The sequence below is a fragment of the Coregonus lavaretus genome, assembly GCF_964263955.1.
Source record: "Coregonus lavaretus genome assembly, chromosome: 2".
Classification (NCBI taxonomy): Eukaryota; Metazoa; Chordata; class Actinopteri; order Salmoniformes; family Salmonidae; genus Coregonus; species Coregonus lavaretus.
This window is the reverse complement of record NC_139989.1, coordinates 47647833-47669835: the sequence shown is the minus strand read 5'-3', so window position 1 is coordinate 47669835 and position 22003 is coordinate 47647833. Positions and strand designations below refer to the sequence as shown.

General features: G+C 41.7%; 1 protein-coding gene across 1 annotated transcript in view; it reads right to left on the bottom strand.

Annotated features, from left to right (window-relative positions):
- LOC311101598 (ubiquitin carboxyl-terminal hydrolase 43-like) overlaps positions 1-22003 on the bottom strand; it is a 92617-nt gene that overhangs the window by 38242 nt on the left and 32372 nt on the right. Inside the window, exons 3-6 of the mRNA XM_084142728.1 lie at positions 21279-21382; positions 14053-14145; positions 3156-3291; positions 2865-3009 (exon numbers count right to left, since the gene is read on the bottom strand). Coding sequence (XP_083998854.1) covers positions 2865-3009; positions 3156-3291; positions 14053-14145; positions 21279-21382 — 478 coding nt within the window. The remainder of the gene's footprint in view (positions 1-2864; positions 3010-3155; positions 3292-14052; positions 14146-21278; positions 21383-22003) is intronic.

The window sequence follows — 22003 nt, the reverse complement described above, 5'->3', positions numbered from 1 at the left end:
CTGTGTGTCAAACAGAGGTGGACAGCCCCTGCTTCACATTTTTATGAATTTGAATTTGAATTTTCTAGAACATTTAGTGATAGCCATTAGTGACAGCCAGTCGCTGATGTGTTTAAAGTGAGTCACCCTCTGAATTCACCAATGAATGTACTGTATAGCATGGTGCCATGGCTCTTGTTTTTTTAGCCATACAGTAAGTGCTACAATTCATTTCAGTTGATGCCTCAGCTTGACAGATTCTATTAGTACCTGAGACACTCAATTCAGACAGTCTAGGTAGTCAGATATATCCAGTTTGTCAAAGCACAAGCCTGCAACATTACAGTGTTGAACATCTCTGTCTAGGAGTTATTAAACAATTCAGGTTTTCTATAAGAAGAGCAAGGCCGAACATGAACACTTCAGAAACTTTAACTTCCATCTATAGAGGCATTATGGCAGTCCTCCTGACCCAGAAGCTGTGGTGAAATTAGCTGCTGTCTGGTCAGTCTTTAGGGACCACTTTCCTCAAAGACACTGCCAGCCCTGTACCTGACCAATGCTGTCTATTGCTGCCCTCTTCTCTCAGAGACACTTGATAACTGTGTCCACATACCACCTGTCCCTAAGCCTACAAACTCTTGGCAAACGTGGGGGCAGCCTGTGACACATACACTAAAGCAAGCCTATAAATGTATGCTGGTGAAAGTAAGTATATCAAGTTTGTTGAACTAACTTGGTCAAAAAGTAAAGCTATAGAAGTAAAAGTAGCGAAAACACCACTAGCTCCTAGATGTATTTCCTGTGCATTAGCCAATGGTCAAGCAATTAGAAAACCAGCCTTGATAAAGAGGAACCATGCATGCTGTATCATATGTGTGTTCTAATTACATACCTAAGGACAGGACCTGTGATAACCTTTCCTCAACAAAACTGATAAATGAAAGAGTCAAGAAGGGCACTCTTGGCTCTAATGAGACCCCCGGTAAGAACATGGTATTTTGAGATATAATCCCTGTACCATAGAATTTAGCTTTTTACTTCTACATATTGTTGTACCCAATTAACCCAAAGTGACTGCAGGAGGGACATGGTGCTCCTTTCTAAAGCTCCCTACATTCTTCAACCCTTTATGACTATTCTTGGGGGGTGTCTGAAAAAAAGTAATCAGGCTCGATTGATGCATTAAATACAAAACCTAAAGCCACACTTTATTTGTCTGTCTGTTTGATTTATACTGAAAGGATTTCTTCCAAGCAGAGAGGCTGAACAGATCTCTGTAGAGTCCCACGTTCTTTTCATACTGAGAGAAGTAGTGAGTAAAGTATGCTGTATGTAACATAGGGAGTAATACAGGAGTGGTATAGTAGAGGAGTCTCTTAAATCAATGCCGACACTGTTCTGGAGAAGAACAGACACGACTCCATTCCCATCCCATCACCATTCATAGTTAAATGTACTTGCGGTGCATGATCACTAAACACATATTGATTTCAAGTACACAAAATGTACCTTCCATTAGCAGCAGTGACCATAAAAGTTTACGAGCAGTTACATCTCATCATGATTTAAAGAGGCACATTACACAGCCCGATGAGGTATAAGCTGAGGCGAAGCGTCCTCCGTCAGTACAGTACCACATTTCATGCCCGTCAGCTTTAGGCCAGATAGATAATGATTACAAAATGATTACTCAGTATTCATTGTGTACCAGTGAGTTTGAGTTCTGTTAACAGACTATGTGCATAAAGATGAGAGGATGCTCTGTTCAGCAGGGAGGTGGTGAGAAAGGCCTCTCCATATCAACCCCACTACGCACACAGTCTGATAAAACATCCCAGGAGGATTCAGTGTCTGCCTGTGTGTGTGTGTGTGTGTGTGTGTGTGTGTGTGCAGACCAATTAAACTGCCAAGAGACCTCCCTTAGGACAGTAGTCGATTATGTGTGGTCTAACCAAAGATGATAAAGGAGAGAAAGAGATTCCACCAATCACTTTGCTCAGTGGTGATGCAAAAAAGTCTCATTTTCAGGGACAACAGCAAGCAGTTTCCCCTTTTCTACTCTCCTAAACACAGGGTGAAAAATGTGGGGAAACTATCCACACAATCTGGCTTCTGTGAACAATGTCTGTTTGCCCTTCACATCATCAGTACAATTATAGAGGAGAGATACTTCAAACATAAATCATTCGATGACAGCAAATCTTCGCGGAAAATAATGGTGGTTTGAGTAGATCTGATCATCAGAGTTTTATTGAAAATGTGTTTAAGCACACATGTTCCCCAAGGACTTCTTATTCTAAATTTTAGTCATTTAGCAGACGCTCTTATTCAGAGCGACTTACAGTTAGTGAGTGCATACATTTTCATACTGGCCCCCCGTGGGAATCGAACCCACAACCCTGGCGTTGCAAGCGCCATGCTCTACCAGCTGAGCTACATGGGGCCCATACATTTTGAGTTGCTCATGGAATCTATCAGACCCAAAGTATACAAACAAATGTGTGTGTGTCTGTTTGCTCACAGCAAGGTCATTCATTATCTTGTTAAAAAAGAAACAATGCATTTCTCCTCAGCAGTTGTTCATCCTGATGTTTGGTAGGCTTGTGCCAACAGTGCACAGTTAGGGTAAAAACTACAGTACAAAGAACATTTAATGATCACCACCAGAGGAAGGACAGACTTTCACATAATACCCTGGTATTTCACAGTGGTTGTACATCCCATTCTGTTAATACAGTACCTCCGTATGCTCTTGACTGAGAAAGGCTTATTTCACCATGGGACTGAAATGGAAAAGGGACAGATTCTATTGGATGATCTTGGTTGATAGTGATTATATTGATCTGAATGTCCCTGGAATACGTAGTTGTTGCTACGGTTACCTGAGAATCGTGCAGAGCCTCCTCTGATGTATAGGGGCGGGGCCTGGAAGGCATAGATGATGTCAGTCTCGGCTATGCACGTCAGATCCTCCTCATCAAAGAAGGAGCGCTGAAAGCCTGTGGTGTATATCTCTGTCAGGATCACCTGAAGGAAAGAGGGCGAGAGGAAGAGAGAGAGAGCGAGAGATAGCAAGAGTATCTATCTTATTTAATCAGAGACTTGGAAAATGGAGTGAGAGTGAATCTGAGGATGGTGTGCATCATCAAGAAGAGTGAGACAAGATCACCTACCTGGTCTGGGGAGATCTTCCCCTCATCCGCCAACATCCTTCTCAGAAAGGCCATCGAGCCAAAGAGAGGCACAGCCAGCCCGATGCGCAGGTATCTCTGGCCCTTCGTACTGAAGACCAGAATTACACACAGAGGCCTGTTGAGAGAGAGAGAGAGAGAGAAGCCGCTGCATTGAAATCTCTACCATTTTTATTACAGTCCATGACCAGGAAGGGACATATAGTTTTCATGAATTAATCAATACATTTTAGCATTAATAATAGATCATTAGGACTGTTTTTTTATGTGTAAGAAATAATGGAATCTGTATTGTGGGCCGATGCATTTTTAAAGCTGAGCACTTGGCTCTGACCTCTCTGGCTCCGTATGCAAGGAGAGGCAGTGCTGACATAGGCAGGGTAAAGGGACATAATGGCTTGTCCAAAAACACTACACTGAAGAGATATGTGCCCTGTGATTCACCTGTGAGTGTCTATGTGAAGACTGTAGTCAGCCGAGTGGACACACCACTCAGAAAGTCAGCCTCCTCCTCTGAGAAAGAGAGATATGGGAGCCAATGACAAAATGACATAGGCGGGAGGCCCCGAGTGTATAGTACCTCTATTCTACAGACACTAATGAGGCATAAAGCTGGTCAAGACTGTTTTCTCCTTACAGTGGATAGTCCATGCTTACATAAATACAACTCATATTGATGGTCTTGTGAAAAAGCTCAGGCTCAATGTTTTTATTTTGATGCGAGAACGAGAGTCGTTTCCACTACCTTTTTGCCTGTAATCGACTATGGTGATATGTTGTAAATGTTTGCCCCTGTGGCGTCATTACATATGCTGGACACTGTGTACCATGGGGCGCTGAAGTTTGTTACAAACTCCAATGCTTTCACCCAGATTGGGATGGCCTTCCTTAGCTCTTCAGAGACTAAGTCATTGGTATGTTGTTATTTACAAGGCCATACTGAGACCGCTCCCATTTTACCTGTGTACCTACATTGTCCAGCAGACTAAGGACAATTATCACCTACGCTCGCAGGACTGTATCTCCTTGGCGGTGCCTAAGGCCCGTACAGAGCTAAGTTAAAAAGCGTTCCAGTACTCTGTCCCCTCTACTTGGAACAAGCTACAAAAAGACATGAAACTTCAGGTGCTTTTCTCCTTAAATGATTTTAAAGCTAGGGTAAAGGTTATGGTGTAAAATGCTTTAGGGGGCTGTCAATGTCGACCCCTAGTTGAACCACTCCTCCCAAAACAAATGTGCCTGTTCAATGTGTAAACTGATGTTTTAAACAGTAGTGTTTTTATGTTTTTTGTTGTAAATGTTTGAAACTTTCTGTGCTGCTTTTTGGCCAGGTCTCTCTTGCAAAATATATTTTTTTATCTCAATGAGACTAACCTGGTAAAATATAATACAAAAAAAAAGTTGAAAGAAACCATACCCTAGTGGTAGACTGAGACCACTGGGTAAAGTGAGTTTTGTGATGTCTTGTTGCTGACCTGCTCTATAATCCACCATGGAGAAGGTTTAACATGATAAAGATAGTGAGCGATGCCACTGCCAGCACACAGGCATTATCACACATGGGGACAGAGGACACACAGCAGTGGGGGATATATAGTATTATATAATGGTTGGGTCTAATCCTGAATGCTGATTGGTTAAAACCGCATTCCAGCCGGTGTCTATTCCACAAGTTACCACCGGCTAAATCTATGACTTTAAAATGACTATTTACTCTGTTCCATCTGACTGCACAATCCACTGTCTCATCAGCCCAGCCAGGCAATTTATAAACTTGATCTCCACTATAAAAAGTATCTAGACATTATCTCACATTTCTTTAAGACAAACATTTTGTTTAAAAAAGGTATAATCTTCGTAAATGATATCATCGGTAGGACTGGTGGAAGAGGAAAGTGGAAGGGGGAAAATGTAAGGAACTTGTCTGTCGGCTTGCATTAAAGAACATAATAGGTTAAAAAAACTGTGATAAATAAAAAAGTATACCAGTTTCATTTAAGGACCAAAGGATTGACAGCCATCCCATATAGATTGCAAAATAGTTGGGAAGAGATTTTTGACGTACCGATCCCATGGCAAAGTGTTTATGAACTAATACGCAAAACGATGCCGGATTCAAAAATTATTATATACAATTATTGCTACCAATAGAATGTTATTTATATGGGGGATACAATCTTCCCAGCTCTACAGATTTTGCTGCGAAGAGACAGAATCATTCGATCATTTGTTTTAGTACTGTCCATTTGTAGCTTGTTTTTGGACACAGGTCCAGGAATGGCTAAAGCATTGCAATATTTACCTGGAGCTAACCCTGCAGATAGCATTACTGGGTGATCTGAAAAGTCATAGTCAATCGATCAATAATATAATAATACTTTTAGCCAAAAAAAATATTTTCAATTTACAATCTGTAGAAACAATGAGAATAGAAAGGTTCAGAACTTTTGTAAAACATCACAGTACAGTTGAAAAATATATGGCAAATAGAAATCCAATATGGATGGTGTTAAGCGATAGATGGGTGGTGTTGAATGGAGTTGAAGGATGGGACTAATAACAACTAACAACAACTAATAACAACAAGATAACTAATAATGTAAGCATACTGTGTCCATAATAAGTATATAGGTTATAGGTTGAGAGCTTTTGTGAAAGAGCACAGTTAGAAAGATATGGCATATAAAAGCAAACCGGATGGACATCATGAAAATGATCGGAGAGGTTGAGGGTAGAGGAAGTTCAGGAGTAAAAACAAACAAAATAGAATTATTGTAAAATTGACTGTGTCCATAAAATGTATATCGTATGTATAAGCTGGAAGTAGAGGCCTAAGCATTGTTGTTCACTAGTTTACTCCAATTAGGGAAGTGTGGTGGGGTTGGAAAGTAATAAAGGGAAATATATTTTTAAAAAGGAAATGTATATGTATGTGTATATATGTACACTGCTCAAAAAAATAAAGGGAACACTTAAACAACATAATGTAACTCCAAGTCAATCACACTTCTGTGAAATCAAACTGTCCACTTAGGAAGCAACACTGATTGACAATACATTTCACATGCTGTTGTGCAAATGGAATAGACAACAGGTGGAAATTATAGGCAATTAGCAAGACACCCCCAATAAAGGACTGGTTTTGCAGGTGGTGACCACAGACCACTTCTCAGTTCCTATGCTTCCTGGCTGATGTTTTGGTCACTTTTGAATGCTGGCGGTGCTTTCACTCTAGTGGTAGCATGAGATGGAGTCTACAACCCACACAAGTGGCTCAGGTAGTGTGCAAGGAGGAGCAGGAGGAGCACTGCTAGAGCCCTGCAAAATGACCTCCAGCAGGCCACAAATGTGCATGTGTCTGCTCAAACGGTCAGAAACAGACTCCATGAGGGTGGCATGAGGGCCCGACGTCCACAGGTGGGGGTTGTGCTTACAGCCCAACACTGTGCAGAACGTTTGGCATTTGCCAGAGAACACCAAGATTGGCAAATTCGCCACTGGCGCCCTGTGCTCTTCACAGATGAAAGCAGGTTCACACTGAGCACATGTGACAGACGTGACAGAGTCTGGAGACGCCGTGGAGAACGTTCTGCTGCCTGCAACATCCTCCAGCATGACCGGTTTGGCGTGGGTCAGTCATGGTGTGGGGTGGCATTTCTTTGGGGGGCCGCACAGCCCTCCATGTGCTCGCCAGAGGTAGCCTGACTGCCATTAGGTACCGAGATGAGATCCTCAGACCCCTTGTGAGACCATATGCTGGTGCGGTTGGCCCTGGGTTCCTCCTAATGCAAGACAATGCTAGACCTCATGTGGCTGTAGTGTGTCAGCAGTTCCTGCAAGAGGAAGGCATTGATGCTATGGACTGGCCCGCCCGTTCCCCAGACCTGAATCCAATTGAGCACATCTGGGACATCATGTCTCGCTCCATCCACCAACGCCATGTCGCACCACAGACTGTCCAGGAGTTGGCGGATGCTTTCGTCCAGGTCTGGGAGGAGATCCCTCAGGAGACCATCCGCCACCTCATCAGGAGCATGCCCAGGCGTTGTAGGGAGGTCATACAGGCAAGTGGAGGCCACACACACTACTGAGCCTCATTTTGACTTGTTTTAAGGACATTACATCAAAGTTGGATCAGCCTGTAGTGTGGTTTTCCACAGACCTCCATGGGTTGATAAATTTGATTTCCATTGATCATTTTTTGTGTGATTTTGTTGTCAGCACATTCAACTATGTAAAGAAAAAAGTATTTAATAAGATTATTTCATTCATTCAGATCAAGGATGTGTTATTTTAGTGTTCTCTTTATTTTTTTGAGCAGTGTATATATGAACTATCAATCGAAAACAAGTGCAGCTAGTTTGAAGTCTTTCCAGCTTCAGTTTGAAGTGATTGTGTTAGCACATGTTCTATGCCAGGTGAAATCGCACATCATTAGCTCATTCTTATGGATGTATCCAAATAAATGTCACTAGAAAACAGCTTAAACAAATGCAAATGCAGCTCCTTTGTTGTTATTCTGGCTGCACTGTTTAATGTGACTGTAAGTTAGCCGTAGTTGGCTAGCTAGCAAGCAAGGGAGAAGAACGTTGCCAACCAATATGGCAATGGAATATTTAGAACAAACGACTGGGTCGCATCCATAGATACAGAACAAAAAGACTGAACGACTGGGTCGTGTCTCTGGCAACCGAACCGATAGAACGACCAGCCGGCTTAGGTAGCAACCCTAGATTTGCGTCGGGACTATATCTTGTGGAAGGATGAAATAGAATGAATAAATTAATCAAAATAACATTTTTAATGAAAATATGTCAATCATTATTTGAATATGTTGGTAACCCGTTGTATAAAAGTGATAATGCCCTCGAAGCTGGTGTTTGGAGGGTATATTGACACGGTTTGCTGGCCCTTGACTTTGTCTCGGGCCTAACAACACTCGTACCAATATATCCTCCAAACACTGGCTTCTCGGGCATTATCACTTAAGTAAGTAAAGGGTGTTGAGCTGTGAGATCCGCTGCTATCTGGACTCAGGGTAACCTCTACACTGACCGTCAAGGATTCTCAGCATTTGCCATAGTAAGGGGTATGAAGCGGTCATGCAGTCTGTGCACATCTATACGCACAGACGCAGCGCACCTGTGTACAGAGTCCATTCCTTTATCTGCCTTTGACTAGGCAGAACATCAAAACAGTGCCTCATATTATCACGGTTCTCAAGACAAACAGTGAAGGCAGTAGTTAATCAATGGTTCTCTGAGCAGGCAAGCGTTCCTAATTCATACTAATTACCTTGTTTGGAACCATTCTGGGAGCGGCAAAACATCCTCACACACTCAACAGCTCAGAACTAGAAAGGCAGGCATAGGGATAATTAACAATCTATAACATTACATGATGCACCCAATACCTATTATGGGATTCCCAGTGACTGAATACTCAACTAAAGCCCTCAATCGAATGGTAATCTGAGTCTATGATTATACTAAGCAACTGCAAATACAGTGGCTACATCCCGAGAACACCTTTCAGAGGTTTAGCTCTCCCGTCTCTGAGTACAAAGCTGAATCAATCATCATAATGAATCGCAAACCTTTTCCTCAGGAGGACAGGAACATTATACAACAAGATCTCTGAATGATCTTTATAGTAATAACATTCTGATCTGTAATGAGTAGCTCATTTAGTGAAGTTAATGTGTTTAAATGGTGACGCCTGCCATACCACTCAGTCCATTAGGGTACAACATCAATATGGGTCCATGTCATAACTTTGTAGACTCTGCCACATTGGTTAACACACTAGATCATAACTAACCACATACTGTATATATGACATGTGGGAACACATTTCTGTCTGCACTTTAGTTTGTGTTAGGGTTTATGGAGATAGTTTTGTAGATGCTACCTTTTGTCTTACATGGGCAGCCATGTACAAAATCTTAAAAGGCAAACCATCTGTTTCTTCCTTTCATAACTGTCTACAGTATTCAATGCCATTAGCTAAAAGTAAAACGGATGAGGCGATTATGTAAAGTTTGCCTGGCAAGCTGTTTGTTAGAGCTAGGTTTTTAAAAACGATTCTCCCAAGTAGCATAAAGGTATGCTTAAGGCCAGGCACCACAGGCTGAAATTACATTATTAATCTACAGTGCGTTCGGAAAGTATTCAGACCCCTTGACTTTTTCCACATTTTGTTACGTTACAGCCTTATTCTAAAATGTATTCAATTGTTATTTTTTCCTCATCAATCTACACACAGTTCCCCATAATGACAAAGCAAAAACAGGTTTTTAGAAATATTAGCAAATTTTACTTTACTCAGTACTTTGTTGAAGCACCTTTGGCAATGATTACAGCCTTGAGTCTTCTTGGGTATGATGCTACAAGCTTGGCACACCTGTATTTGGGGAGTTTCTCCCATTCTTCTTTGCAGATCCTCTCAAGTTCTGTAAGGTTGGATGGGGAGCGTCGCTGCAAAGCTATTTTCAGGTCTCTCCAGAGATATTCGACCGGGTTCAATTCAGGGCTCTGGCTGGGCCACTCAAGGACATTCAGAGACTTGTCCCGAAGCCACTCCTGCGTTGTCTTGGCTGTGTGCTTAAGGTCTTTGTCCTGTTGGAAGGTGAACCTTGGCCCAGTCTGAGGTCCTGAGCGCTCTGGAGCAGGTTTTCATCAAGGATCTCTCTGTACTTTGCTCCGTTCATCTTTCCCTCGATCCTGACTAGTCTCCCAGTCCCTGCCGCTGAAAAATATCACCACAGCATGATGCTGCCACCACCATGCTTCACCGTAGGGATGGTGCCAGGTTTCCTCCAGACGTGACGCTTGGCATTCAGGCCAAAGAGTTCAATCTTGGTTTCATCAGACCAGAGAATCTTGTTTCTCATGGTCTGAGAGTCCTTTAGGTGCCATTTGGCAAACTCCAAGCGTGCTGTCATGTGCCTTTTACTGAGGAGTGGCTTCCGTCTGGCCACTCTACCATAAAGGCGTGATTGGTGGAGTGCTGCAGAGATGGTTGTCCTTCTGGAAGGTTCTCCCATCTCCACAGAGAAACTCTGGAGCTCTGTCAGAGTGACCATCGGGGTCTTGGTCACCTCCCTGACCAAGGCCCTTCTCCTCCGATTGCTCAGTTTGGCCGGGCGGCCAGCTCTAGGAAGAATCTTGTTGGTTTCAAACTTCTTCCATTTAAGAATGATGGAGGCCACTGTGTTCTTGGGGACCTTCAATGCTGCAGATATGTTTTGGTACTCTTCCTCAGATCTGTGCCTCGACGCAATCCTGCCTCGGAGCTCTACGGACAATTCCTTCGACCTCATGGCTTGGTTTTTGCTCTAAAATGCACTGTCAACTGTGAGACCTTATATAGACAGGTGTGTGCCTTTCCAAATAATGTCCAATCAATTGAATTTACCACAGGTGGACTCCAATCAAGATGTAGAAACAAACAAAATAGAATTATTGTAAAATTGACTGTGTCCATAAAATGTATGTATAAGCTGGAAGTAGAGGCCTAAGCGTTGTTGTTCACTAGTTTACTCCAATTAGGGAATGGGTGGTGGGGTTGGAAAGTAATAAAGGGAAATATATTTTTTTAAAGGATATTTATATGTATGTATATATGTATGTCTGTACGCTACCGTTCAAAAGTTTGGGGTCACTTAGAAATGTCCTTGTTTTCGAAAGAAAAGCAATTTTTTTGTCCATTAAAATAACATCAAATTGATCAGAAATACAGTGTAGACATTGTTAATGTTGTAAATGCTATTGTAGCTAGAAACCGCTGATTTTTTTATGGAATATCTACATAGGCGTACAGAGGCCCATTATCAGCAACCATCAGTCCTGTGTTCCAATGGCACGTAGTGTTTGCTAATCCAAGTTTATGATTTTAAAAGGCTAACTGATCATTAGAAAACCCTTTTGCAATTATGTTAGCACAGCTGAAAACTGTTGTGCTGATTAAAGAGGCAATAAAACTGGCCTTATTGAGACTAGTTGAGTATCTAGAGCATCAGCAATTGTGGGTTCGATTACAGGCTCAAAATGGCCAGAAACAAATAACTTTCTTCTAAAACTCGTCAGTCTATTCTTATTCTGAGAAATGAAGGCTATTCCATGCGAGAAATTGCCAAGAAACTGCAGATCTCGTACAACGCTGAGTACTACTCCCTTCAAAGAACAGCGCAAACTGGCTCTAACCAAAATAGAAAGAGGAGTGGGAGGCCCCGGTGCACAACTGAGCAAGAGGACAAATACATTAGTGTCTAGTTTCAGCAACAGGCGCCTCACAGGTCCTCAACTGGCAGCTTCATTAAATAGTACCCGCAAAACACCAGTCTCAACATCAACAGTGAAGAGGCGACTCCGGAATGCTGACCTTCTAGGCAGAGTTGCGCTGTTCTGTGAAGGGAGTAGTACACCGCGTTGTACGAGATCTTCAGTTTCTTGGCAATTTCTCGCATGGAATAGCCTTCATTTCTCAGAACAAGAATAGACTGACGAGTTTCAGAATTAAGTTATTTGTTTCTGGCCATTTTGAGCCTGTAATCGAACCCACAATTGCTGATGCTCCAGATACTCAACTAGTCTCAAGAAGGCCAGTTTTATTGCTTCTTTAATCAGCACAACAGTTTTCAGCTGTGCTAACATAATTGCAAAAGGGTTTTCTAATGATCAATTAGCCTTTTAAAATGATAAACTTGGATTAGCAAACACAATGTGCCATTGGAACACAGGACTGATGGTTGCTGATAATGGGCCTCTGTACGCCTATGTAGATATTCCATTAAAAATCTGCTGTTTCCAGCTACAATAGCCATTTACAACATTAACAATGTCTACACTGTATTTCTGATCAATTTGATGTTATTTTAATGGAGAAAAAAAAAAGCTTTTCTTTCGAAAACAAAGACATTTCTTAGTGACCCCAAACCTTTGACCGGTAGTGTGTAGAAACATCTGAAGGATGATCAATGGAAACAGGATGCACCTCAGCTCAATTTCGAGTCTCATAGCAAAGGGTCTGAATACTTATGTACTTATTTATATTTTCTTTAGTTTATCATTCTACCGTCATCAACATTTTAATGCATTTTAACCACTTGAATAATTTCAAAGCTCACAACATTAAATTACACATAATTTAGAAGCCCATTTCATAGAGAGTGTTACAAAATTAACTATATTTAGTAACTTACTTTGAAGAGATGATGATTGGGTCTAAATAGGCGTTTGGTAGTCTAAATTCAGTGTACTTGTCTTTAACTGCCATTTCCCGAAAGTCAGACTCTTCCCACACATATGTTGTCAAGTTTTTATTCTAGAGAAAACATTTTTGGGCGCCAAAAATGCATTCTACGTACATGTCTTTAGTATTTTACAGATACAAAGGTATTTATCCACAATCTGCTATGGACAAGTCTGGTCCTGGAGTGTCTTAATAAAATGAAACCAAAACATTTAAGCTGACTTCATCCAGTGTCCAGAACATTTTATTTGCGTGATATGCAAATATGTGCATATTAATGAGAATTCCCTCATTTGCATATTTTTATAAAATATTTCAGAAATATTTTAATACAAAAAAAGTATTATATTTGTGTCTACATTCAACTGGTAAAAGTTGATTGTGATATGATTAAGGGGAAAAGATTACCCTATGAGGGTGTTCTGCCTGGCGTTAACTTTTATTGACACTAGTTGCTCCAAAGAGACTGAGCACTATTTCAATGACTGTATGTGTCACAAATAGAGAGCTCTAAAGAATACCTGTTAAAGCTAGAATCCTTAATTGAAACAATAACAAAGCGTTATCCCCGCTCCTGTATCGCTAAAAAGCTAAGGGATGGGGCTGGAAATATGTAACCACTCTCAAATTCATGTAGCAACAATGGATTATATCTTTACGTTGGATGCTCAGTATGAATAATAATAATATAATAATAATATGCCATTTAGCAGACGCTTTTATCCAAAGCGACTTACAGTCATGCGTGCATACATTTTTTTTGTGTATGAGGATCTACTGTATGAGATCAACATTGTAGTGTCCAGTTGTGGTGTAGGATTGGACAGATGAGTGTGTGTTGGGCTGTTGAATTTGCTAGGCACACCCTGGTACCTCAATGGGAGTGTGGGAAGACACTATCTATGACACCCCAGCCCAGGAATCTGAGATGAGTGTTAAGCTCATCGCCGGACTCTAAATCATCTTCTCTAATTAGGACAACTCCTCCATCTGCACTGGAGAATAAAGATGAGAACCTTTCTCCTTCATACTGTTTTGACTTAGGGTTGGTCAGGTGGTGTGTGAAAGGAAACATTAACTCATGCTTTTAACAAAAAACCAGGTTGTCAAAAGTCTTCACAAAGAGCTAAATTAATGAGAGGGTGTAGGTGCTTGTAGAGTAAGGGCTTGGGGGGGGGACGGGGGACTAAATCCTTCAAAATTGATTTCCTGAACAGGCTAACCGCAGCCAAGCAGGGATGGAGTGATCTTTGTGACCTGGGCGTGAATGTGACATTGTTCCTGGTTTCTGAGGTGGTGCTCCTCAGGGCTTTACTCTGGGCTTCAAGTCCACTCCATCTCAGCCAGGTTTATTGTTCCTCTGTGCTACTCCAGATCTTTATCCATCTCTCTAACATTATGAGCCTCTAGAGGACTGAAAGGGATGTTAAAAAGACACCAGTGCTTGAGTCTTGTCTACACTGTATTTCTACATCTGTACCTAAGGGCAAGTCTTTCCGTCTACTACGGCTTTGACTCTCACTGACGGATGTCTCAAAATAGCTGCACGTAGTACCATGGTGTGGTGTGATGTGTTGCATGGTTGTGTATTCTGTATGGTTGGTGCACTAACAGGGATAGTACTTACCTGGTGTGGCAGAGAGGGATGGGAAGTGAGATGCAGAGGAAAGGATCAAATGTGTTGCTCTGTTTATGACAATGAGGGCAGGTCAGCGATGACCTGTGGAAAGAAAAACAAGATTGTGTGATGTTTGACGCCTGTTTTAGACACCTGAACATGCACTTCTGTTTCAGGCCAGCAGGAAAGTGCATCTTGCTATAAAAATGGACACACTGTATGTACAGTACATCTTGATGTTGCTGTAGAGATTTTACATGGGAAAGATAAGTGATGTAAGTGGGGTGGGTAGTGGGGAAAAGCCTCACGGTGCAACTGGTCCTTTACATGGGAACCAGCACGCAGCAATTCCCTAATGATCACTAATACCATAATGGGGAGAATAGAGGACAGCCCTAAGAGATGGCTTGCTTCCTCCCTATATGAATGTTCAGGCCATAGGACTCTTACAAAGGACAGTAAAATATAGCAAATCTTCCATTCTACCAATCTTCCATTCCACACCTGGTTCACACACTGGTTCCAACAGACCCCTTTATGTTTAGGAGAGGAAGTTGCTTATTCTGGCAAATCACTAATTGTTTGAACAAAGACTCAGAGGGCATTTCCATGGAAGTCCTCAGACTGCAGTGCTCTTGAACTTCACTTGAATTGAACTTGACTTGAAGTACTTCTAAATCCTGTAATAGCTCTATGGCAAGAACTCCATGACTGGTTCTTCTAATCAGGAAGCGAAAAGCATTTCACAAGGATGCCTGAAACTATAAGAGCCTTTAGGACTGGAGAGGAATGTAGTTCAACAATGGCTTTGCTGCATACAATCAAAACCAGTTGACAAAGCTATGGTTTCTTTGCAAATCTGAATTTCAAGCATACATTTCCCTCTTCCCACTTTTACCCAGCAATGAGATGTTTTAAGCCAGTATTTCCCTATTCCTTTGCTTTAGTCTTTTTCATTGGATCAGTGCACAGAGCTTTCACTTTTCCAGCCTGCATGTCGGGAACCTTTACAAGCGGTAGCCTACCATGGAAAACTTAGCCAGAGCAGAGCTGTTTAAATGTGTTTCCCTTCTAGGAAGGCACCTGCCAGACCCACAGAGGGGAGAGGGGGAGAGTGAATAAAGCCCTATTCAACTCAACCCAGCTGACACTGGCTCTGAGTGGAGCTCTCTCTTGGTAGAGTGGATCACTCCCCTACGGATGTCTTATTCTCAACAGGAAACAGAGGAGCTGCCCATGTTCCTTGCATACAAATAACACTAAAAAAATAGATGTCCTGTGCATGGTAAGGAACACTTAGGCCTAAAGGAAAAGGAGGTGATATTCCCGTGATGCCTAATGGATGAAGTGTGAGCAGCACTTGAGAGGGAATCCCTGTCTTTGAAGCAGTGATGCTGAAGGGTGAGAGTTTGAGTCAGCTTAAACATTAGCCCAGCGGTAGGCAACTAGATTCAGCTGCGGGACGATTTTTGACGGAGCGGATGGTCGGGGGCCGGAACATCATTATAATAATTTGTACACTGCAAATTGACCACAACTAAGCCCCCAAAAAGATTATATTTGAAAATAACAATCATTTCATACCTTAATTACATTGAGACACCATCACATACACCGATTGTACAAAACACCCCTTTGCCCTCAGAACAACCTCAATTCGTCGGGGCACGGACTCTGCAAGGAGTTGAAAGCATTCCACAGGGGTGTTGGCCCATGTTGACTCCAATGCTTCCCACAGTTGTGTCAAGTTGGCTGGATGTCCTTTGGGTGGTGGACAATTCTTGATACACACGGGAAACTGTTGAAGGTAAAAAATCCAGCAGCGTGGCAGTTCTTGACAAACCGGTGCGCCTGGCAGCTACTACCATACCCCGTTCAAAGGCACTTCAATATTTTGTCTTGCCCATTCACCCTCTGAATGGCACACATACACAATCCATGTCTCAATTGTCTCAAGGCTTAAAAATCCTTCTTTAGGCCTCCTGAGTGGTGCAGCGGTCTAAGGTACTGCATCGCAGTGCTTGAGGCGTCACTACAGACCTGGGTTCGATCCCAGGCTGTGTCACAACCGGCCGTGACTGGGAGTCCTATAGGGCGGTGCACAATTGGGCCAGCGTCGTCCGTGTTAGCGGAGGGTTTGGTCGGGGGGGCTTTACTTGGCTCATCGCGCTCTAGCGACTCCTTGTGGCGGGCCGGGCGCCTGCAGGCTGACTTCGGTCGTCAGTTGAACAGTGTTTCCTCCGACACATTGGTGCGGCTGGCTTCCGGGTTAAGCGGGCGGGCGTTAAGAAGCGCGTTTTGGCGGGTCATGTTTCGGAGGACACATGACTAAACCTTCGCCTCTCCCGAGCCCGTTGGGGAGTTGCAGCGATTAGACAAGATCGTAATTGGATCGCAATTGGATATCATGAAATTGGGGAGAAAAAAGGGGTAAAAAACAAAAACAAAATAATTAAAAATCCTTCTTTAACCTGTCTCCTCCCCTTCATCTACACTGATTGAAGTGGATTTAACCAGTGACATCAATAAGGGATCATAGCTTTTCATGTGGATTCACCTGGTCAGTCTATGTCATGGAAAGAGCATGTTTTGTGCACTTAGTGTGTCTCTTTTTTTATTTGTGGGAATACTTGGGAACAGATTTCCTAAATTAAACTATTTTCCAGGTGATTTTAGTATTTTTTGACCAAAAACTAAAATCCTATTTTTTCAACAACAAAAAATTGTTGTTGCCAACCCCTGCACTAGCCTACCTCTAACTGAAATGGGTAGAACTCTAAAAGCCATTTTTCCAAGTATCGGGAACTTCAGTGTCACCTTACCTGAAAAATAAATAAATAAATTATATTTGTTATAACAGCTATTATTAGAACAATCTACTAAAGGTTAAGGGTCTAAAGCAGGGTTCCCCAACTGGCGGCCAGCGGGCCGAATTTGGCCTGTGGGTGGTTTTATTTCACCCCCCAAGTTTTCTGAGAAAATATATACACTACCAGTCAAACGTTTGGACACACCTACTCATTCAAGGGTTTTTCTTTATTTTTCCTATTTTTTACATTGTAGAATAATAGTGAAGACATCAAAACGATGAAATAACACAAGTGGAATCATGTAGTAACCCAGAAAGTGTTAAACAAATCAAAATATGTTTTATATTTCAGATTCTTCAAAAAGCCACCATTTGCCTTGATGACAGCTTTGCACACTCTTGGCATTCTCTCAATCAGCTTCATGAGATAGTCACCTGGAATGCATTTCAATTAACAGGTGTGCCTTCTTAAAAGTTAATTTGTGGAAATTCTTTCCTTCTTAATGCATTTGAGCCAAATCAGTTGTGTTGTGACAAGGTGGGGGGGGTATACAGAAGATAGCCCTATTTGGTAAAAGACCAAGTCCATATTATGGCAAGAACAGCTCAAATAACCAAAGAGAAACAACAGTCCATCATTACTTTAAGACATGTAGGTTAGTCAATACGGAGAATTTCAAGAACTAAGTTTATTTTTGGTGGTCAATTTGCAGTCTACAAATTATTTTTAATTATGGTCCGGTCCCCCGACCATCCACTCACTAAAAAAATCGGCCCGTGGCTGAATCTAGTTGATGATCCCTGGTCTAAAGATTGGCTGTTAATTATTCTCAGTGAGCCTGCAGCTTCACCTGCTACTTGAAGATGTGTGCTTTTATCACAACACTGCATCTCTGGGTTCAAAAGGTCATGGCCCCTTTAGAGATTGTTGATATGTAAGGCATCATTCAGCAGGTGATCCTGAGCATCCAGACAAAACAAAGGAATTACCTTGAGTCACAGTAATAATCTCAAAAGGGCTTCACAGCCCTATATATACAACTCTCCTGCAGAAATATAAATAAATTAAGCGGCGAGACAAAACAAAGGTCACCCAGTCAAAACGATTCAGACAAAGAGAGGCAAGAAGCTCTGAGAGAGAGTGGTGGGTTGTCGTGCCACTGTGAAAAGGCTGGGCTTCCAGTGAAACTACAGTACACCACGTCCTTAATCTGACATGCTCTGCTGCCCGCCGTTTGGTTTCACTCTAATGAGCAGCGCTTGACAGATAACAGAGATTTTCACTGCATTTTACCCATGCCAGGCAGTGAGTCATGCTGTGGGATGAGAACAAAACTAGCTATATCAAAGCTTTACCTTCACGAACTGGGCAATGCATGATTTGATCAGTCTACAGAGTTGTAGAGAAATAATAGTTCAAAATCAATACTTCCAAAGTTAGAGTAGGCACTTCACTTTTACGGAGACATCACAGTCAGACAGAGAGGATTGCAATAACTGTACTGTAGAGTGTACCTGACATTTCATAATCAATCAATTGAATGACACCAACGTGATGAACGACAAATCAAATCAGCATCAAAAACTAAAAGGCCTGTCAGTTTATATGAAGCTTATTTGTACACAGATTAAGTATTGTCAAGTATAATGGGCCTGGTGATTGTATAGTGACAAACATACCCATTACAGTGATAATACTCTGGCCTGTCAGTTGGATTATATTACATAGTGTTACACCCAGGACTCAAATGCTGGAGGGCAATGAGAGAGGGACAGAGGAACAGTTAACAAATCAAAGATAGGGACTCCAAAGGCAGTTCCTAAAACAAATAGCACAAAAAATATATTAATTATATGTCACTAATAGTATTATATTAGTATTTAGTATGAAAAATAGGTAATCACATATGATACATACAGTATTTTACAATTCAAACATCACAGATAGGAAGAGGATATTTATATTCGAAACAGGACACTTCTCTGACCACGAGGACTCTGAATCACACTTTCACACATTATTCTAAAAAATCTTTGACAGTGGCTTTTCAGTCTTACACTTTCACGCCAAGGTCTAAATCCTCATCTCAGACAATGATGCTCTTGCCTGAGTCAGTGATCTGGACTGGCCTAAGGGACAAAATCAGAAGGTTATGGAAAGATATGGCTATGGAATATTCCTTGAGAGAAATTACTGTACAGTCCAGAGCTCTTTTCCACTGAACTAAAGCCATGCTGTAGCTAAGAAATGCAAAGTTATGCTGTTTTCGAAGTTATACTGCATGTTTTATGGTTTGCTAGTAATCATCAGTCAAGTGTTGGATTCCAGTCTGAATCCTCCTGGTTGAGTCTGGCACAGTGTCTGAGTGGGTGAGCTAGCTATGGCTGCTTCCTCTCTAGACACGCCCATTTCCCAGGTGTCAAAGCAGAAACATTCATCAGTGGGTAGCAATTAAGGGATGTGCTCTGACAGACGTATTAATGGCATAACACCAAGCTGCCAATTTTCCAAGGAATTGGCAGATGGAGGAAACAAAAACAAGCAGGAAATTACAAAGAAAATAACAACTTCCACAGAGTGGCAAGTGTTCTAATTACTTCACGACAGAGTTAAAAGGTCCAAATATACATCTGTTCTATTGTGCAGTTGTTTGCATAATTCCTTGTCAATATAGTACGACATTTGTCAAGGTTATCCATAGAAGAGTACAGCTAATGTAAAATTGGGGGCTTGACAGAGATTTACAGATACACTTGGCAGTTGGATGCAGAACTCTCATTTGGCGCCTCTGTGAGAGGGGCGGACAGCCAAATCATGATGAAGGTACTGCAACAGCTCCACTACCTTCAGCAGCTCCAGTGATCTCCCGACCACAGCTGTGAGATGCATCTGTTTCATAGAAACACTGAGGAGGCTTTATCTCCAAGATTAAATGAACACTTGTGAAGGCTCTGGGTTCAATTCTGCTGTAGCAGGCGCTGAGGGGCTCTGAACACTGATTGAAAGGAATGTTATAAGGAATAAAACTGTGAAAACTCAATCAGGTTCATCATTCATAGCTTAGAAGGAAAGCTACTAGAGCAAAGATTGTACAATTTTATTCAATATGTAGGTCATCTATGCCTATTAGCTTTGTACAGCTGTTGTTTTTCCACTTGACCTCCAACAAAACCCAACCCCCCCACTCATTTTACTCCGGACCATAAAAGCACTTGAAGAGGTCCCTAGTTACCTAGGAGACATAAAGGTTAGGTGGAGGGGCAGTCTTTCTTACTGCACGCTGTGCATGGGCCTTGTCAGTATTGATGCTCCAGCTAGGCTCAGTAATTACTGGAATGTCTGCAGTGATTTAATGAGGTTACTCTTTCTCCTGCTAATACATATACAACCCCTATTCACATAGAGTTATAACGACATCTCCATTACACATGGTGTATCTGATCATTACAATTTAATCCAATCAATGAGAACTGGATCAATGAGTCATCGGTAATCGAATGTGATGTGGGAAAAAAAGCCTCCATACCTAACTCTGCAATGGTTGTACAATAATTGTAAAGAACTTATAGGAAAGGTGCAAAACCCAATAGACCAAATTACAGGCAGTGTTACCGATGGACCAACAGCTTATACCAAGACAAGCATGAAACCGATTTCCACACAAATGACCATAATTGCATTGAACTGTATAACATATGGTTCATAATTAAAGGAAATGCATTAATATTGGAATGGGCAACAAAGTTTTACCCAATACGTTTTTGTTTAGCCAACCTACAAAGTTGTTCTATATCTGACTCAATCTCTCAATAACAGACTCCCTCTCAACCTCATCCAGGTGCACTGAAAGGAATAGAACAGGTTATACAAAAACACAACTGGCTCCTAATGGAAATAAAATACCAAAAGCTGTCACATTTTGAAACTTTTTAATTATTTATTATTCTCTAGCATTATCATCTAAGGAGCAGGTTGAGCCATGAAAAAGATTTCACAATGAACAAAATAAAGAAAAGTAACTCTTCTGTTTTACATTCAAGACACTGAATCGGAGGGAAATTGTAGACTGACACAAATATGAGAGACAATTCTCTGTATAGTAATTTGTTTATTTTTCACCTGTCCTTCAAGGTGCAAGGCAGCAGTTTTTACATTAGCACAAGTCCATGACTTTCCACATTAGGTGCCTGGGGTTGAGTCAACTGTATTCTACTCAGCTCAGCTCAGATGCCATCAATGCTTGCAGGACTAAGGTGCAGATAGTAATAGGGCTATTCTCTAGCATTGCATTGAGAATACAGTATGCTATGGGCAGACCAGGCAAACTGTCCATTTATATATCCAGCTCTACTGGTAAATAGGGCCTATGATACCTAGCAGGTGGTTTAGGTCAGGGTCAGGTGGTGTGTAGGGGAGGAAACTCACTTGTATTGTGCCTGGAAGTGTTCCTGTACAAAGCTGTGGCGTGCCCCGGGCTGCTGCGAGTGGGGAGGCTCAGTGACCATCGCCTCCTCTGATATACCAGGGCCCTGGAATAGAGAGTGGACAAAGAGAAATACATCATTGTCACATCTACAATCTCTAACAGTACAAAAACATCAGGTTCAACTCAATCCACTGCTATGCGGATGAAACCCAGATTTACATCCACACCAAACCCACCTCTCACCCCCGTCTCTGATCAACTGTCTCCAGGACATCAAAAACTGGATGACACCCAATCTACTCAGACTCAACAGCAATAAAACTGAGGTCATGCTGGTGGCTCCCAAGGTTCTCCTCAAGAAAATGCATTCCAGGTGACTACCTCATGAAGCTGGTTGACAGAATGCCAAGAGTGTGCAAAGCTGTCATCAAGGCAAAGGGTGGCTACTTTGAAGAATCTCAAATCTATTTTGATTTGTTTAACACGTTTTTGGTTACTACATGATTCCATATGTGTTATTTCATAGTTTTGATGGCTTTACTTTTATTCTACAATGTAGAAAATAGTAAAAAATAAAGAAAGACCCTTGAATGAGTAGGTGTGTCCAAACTTTTGACTGGTACTGTATATATTTAAAAAACATTATTTTTGTTTTGCAGCGGTGGCAACAATTTAGCAGCGGTGGGCCACTGCTTCTAAGTGAATATAGGGGAAACACTGGACT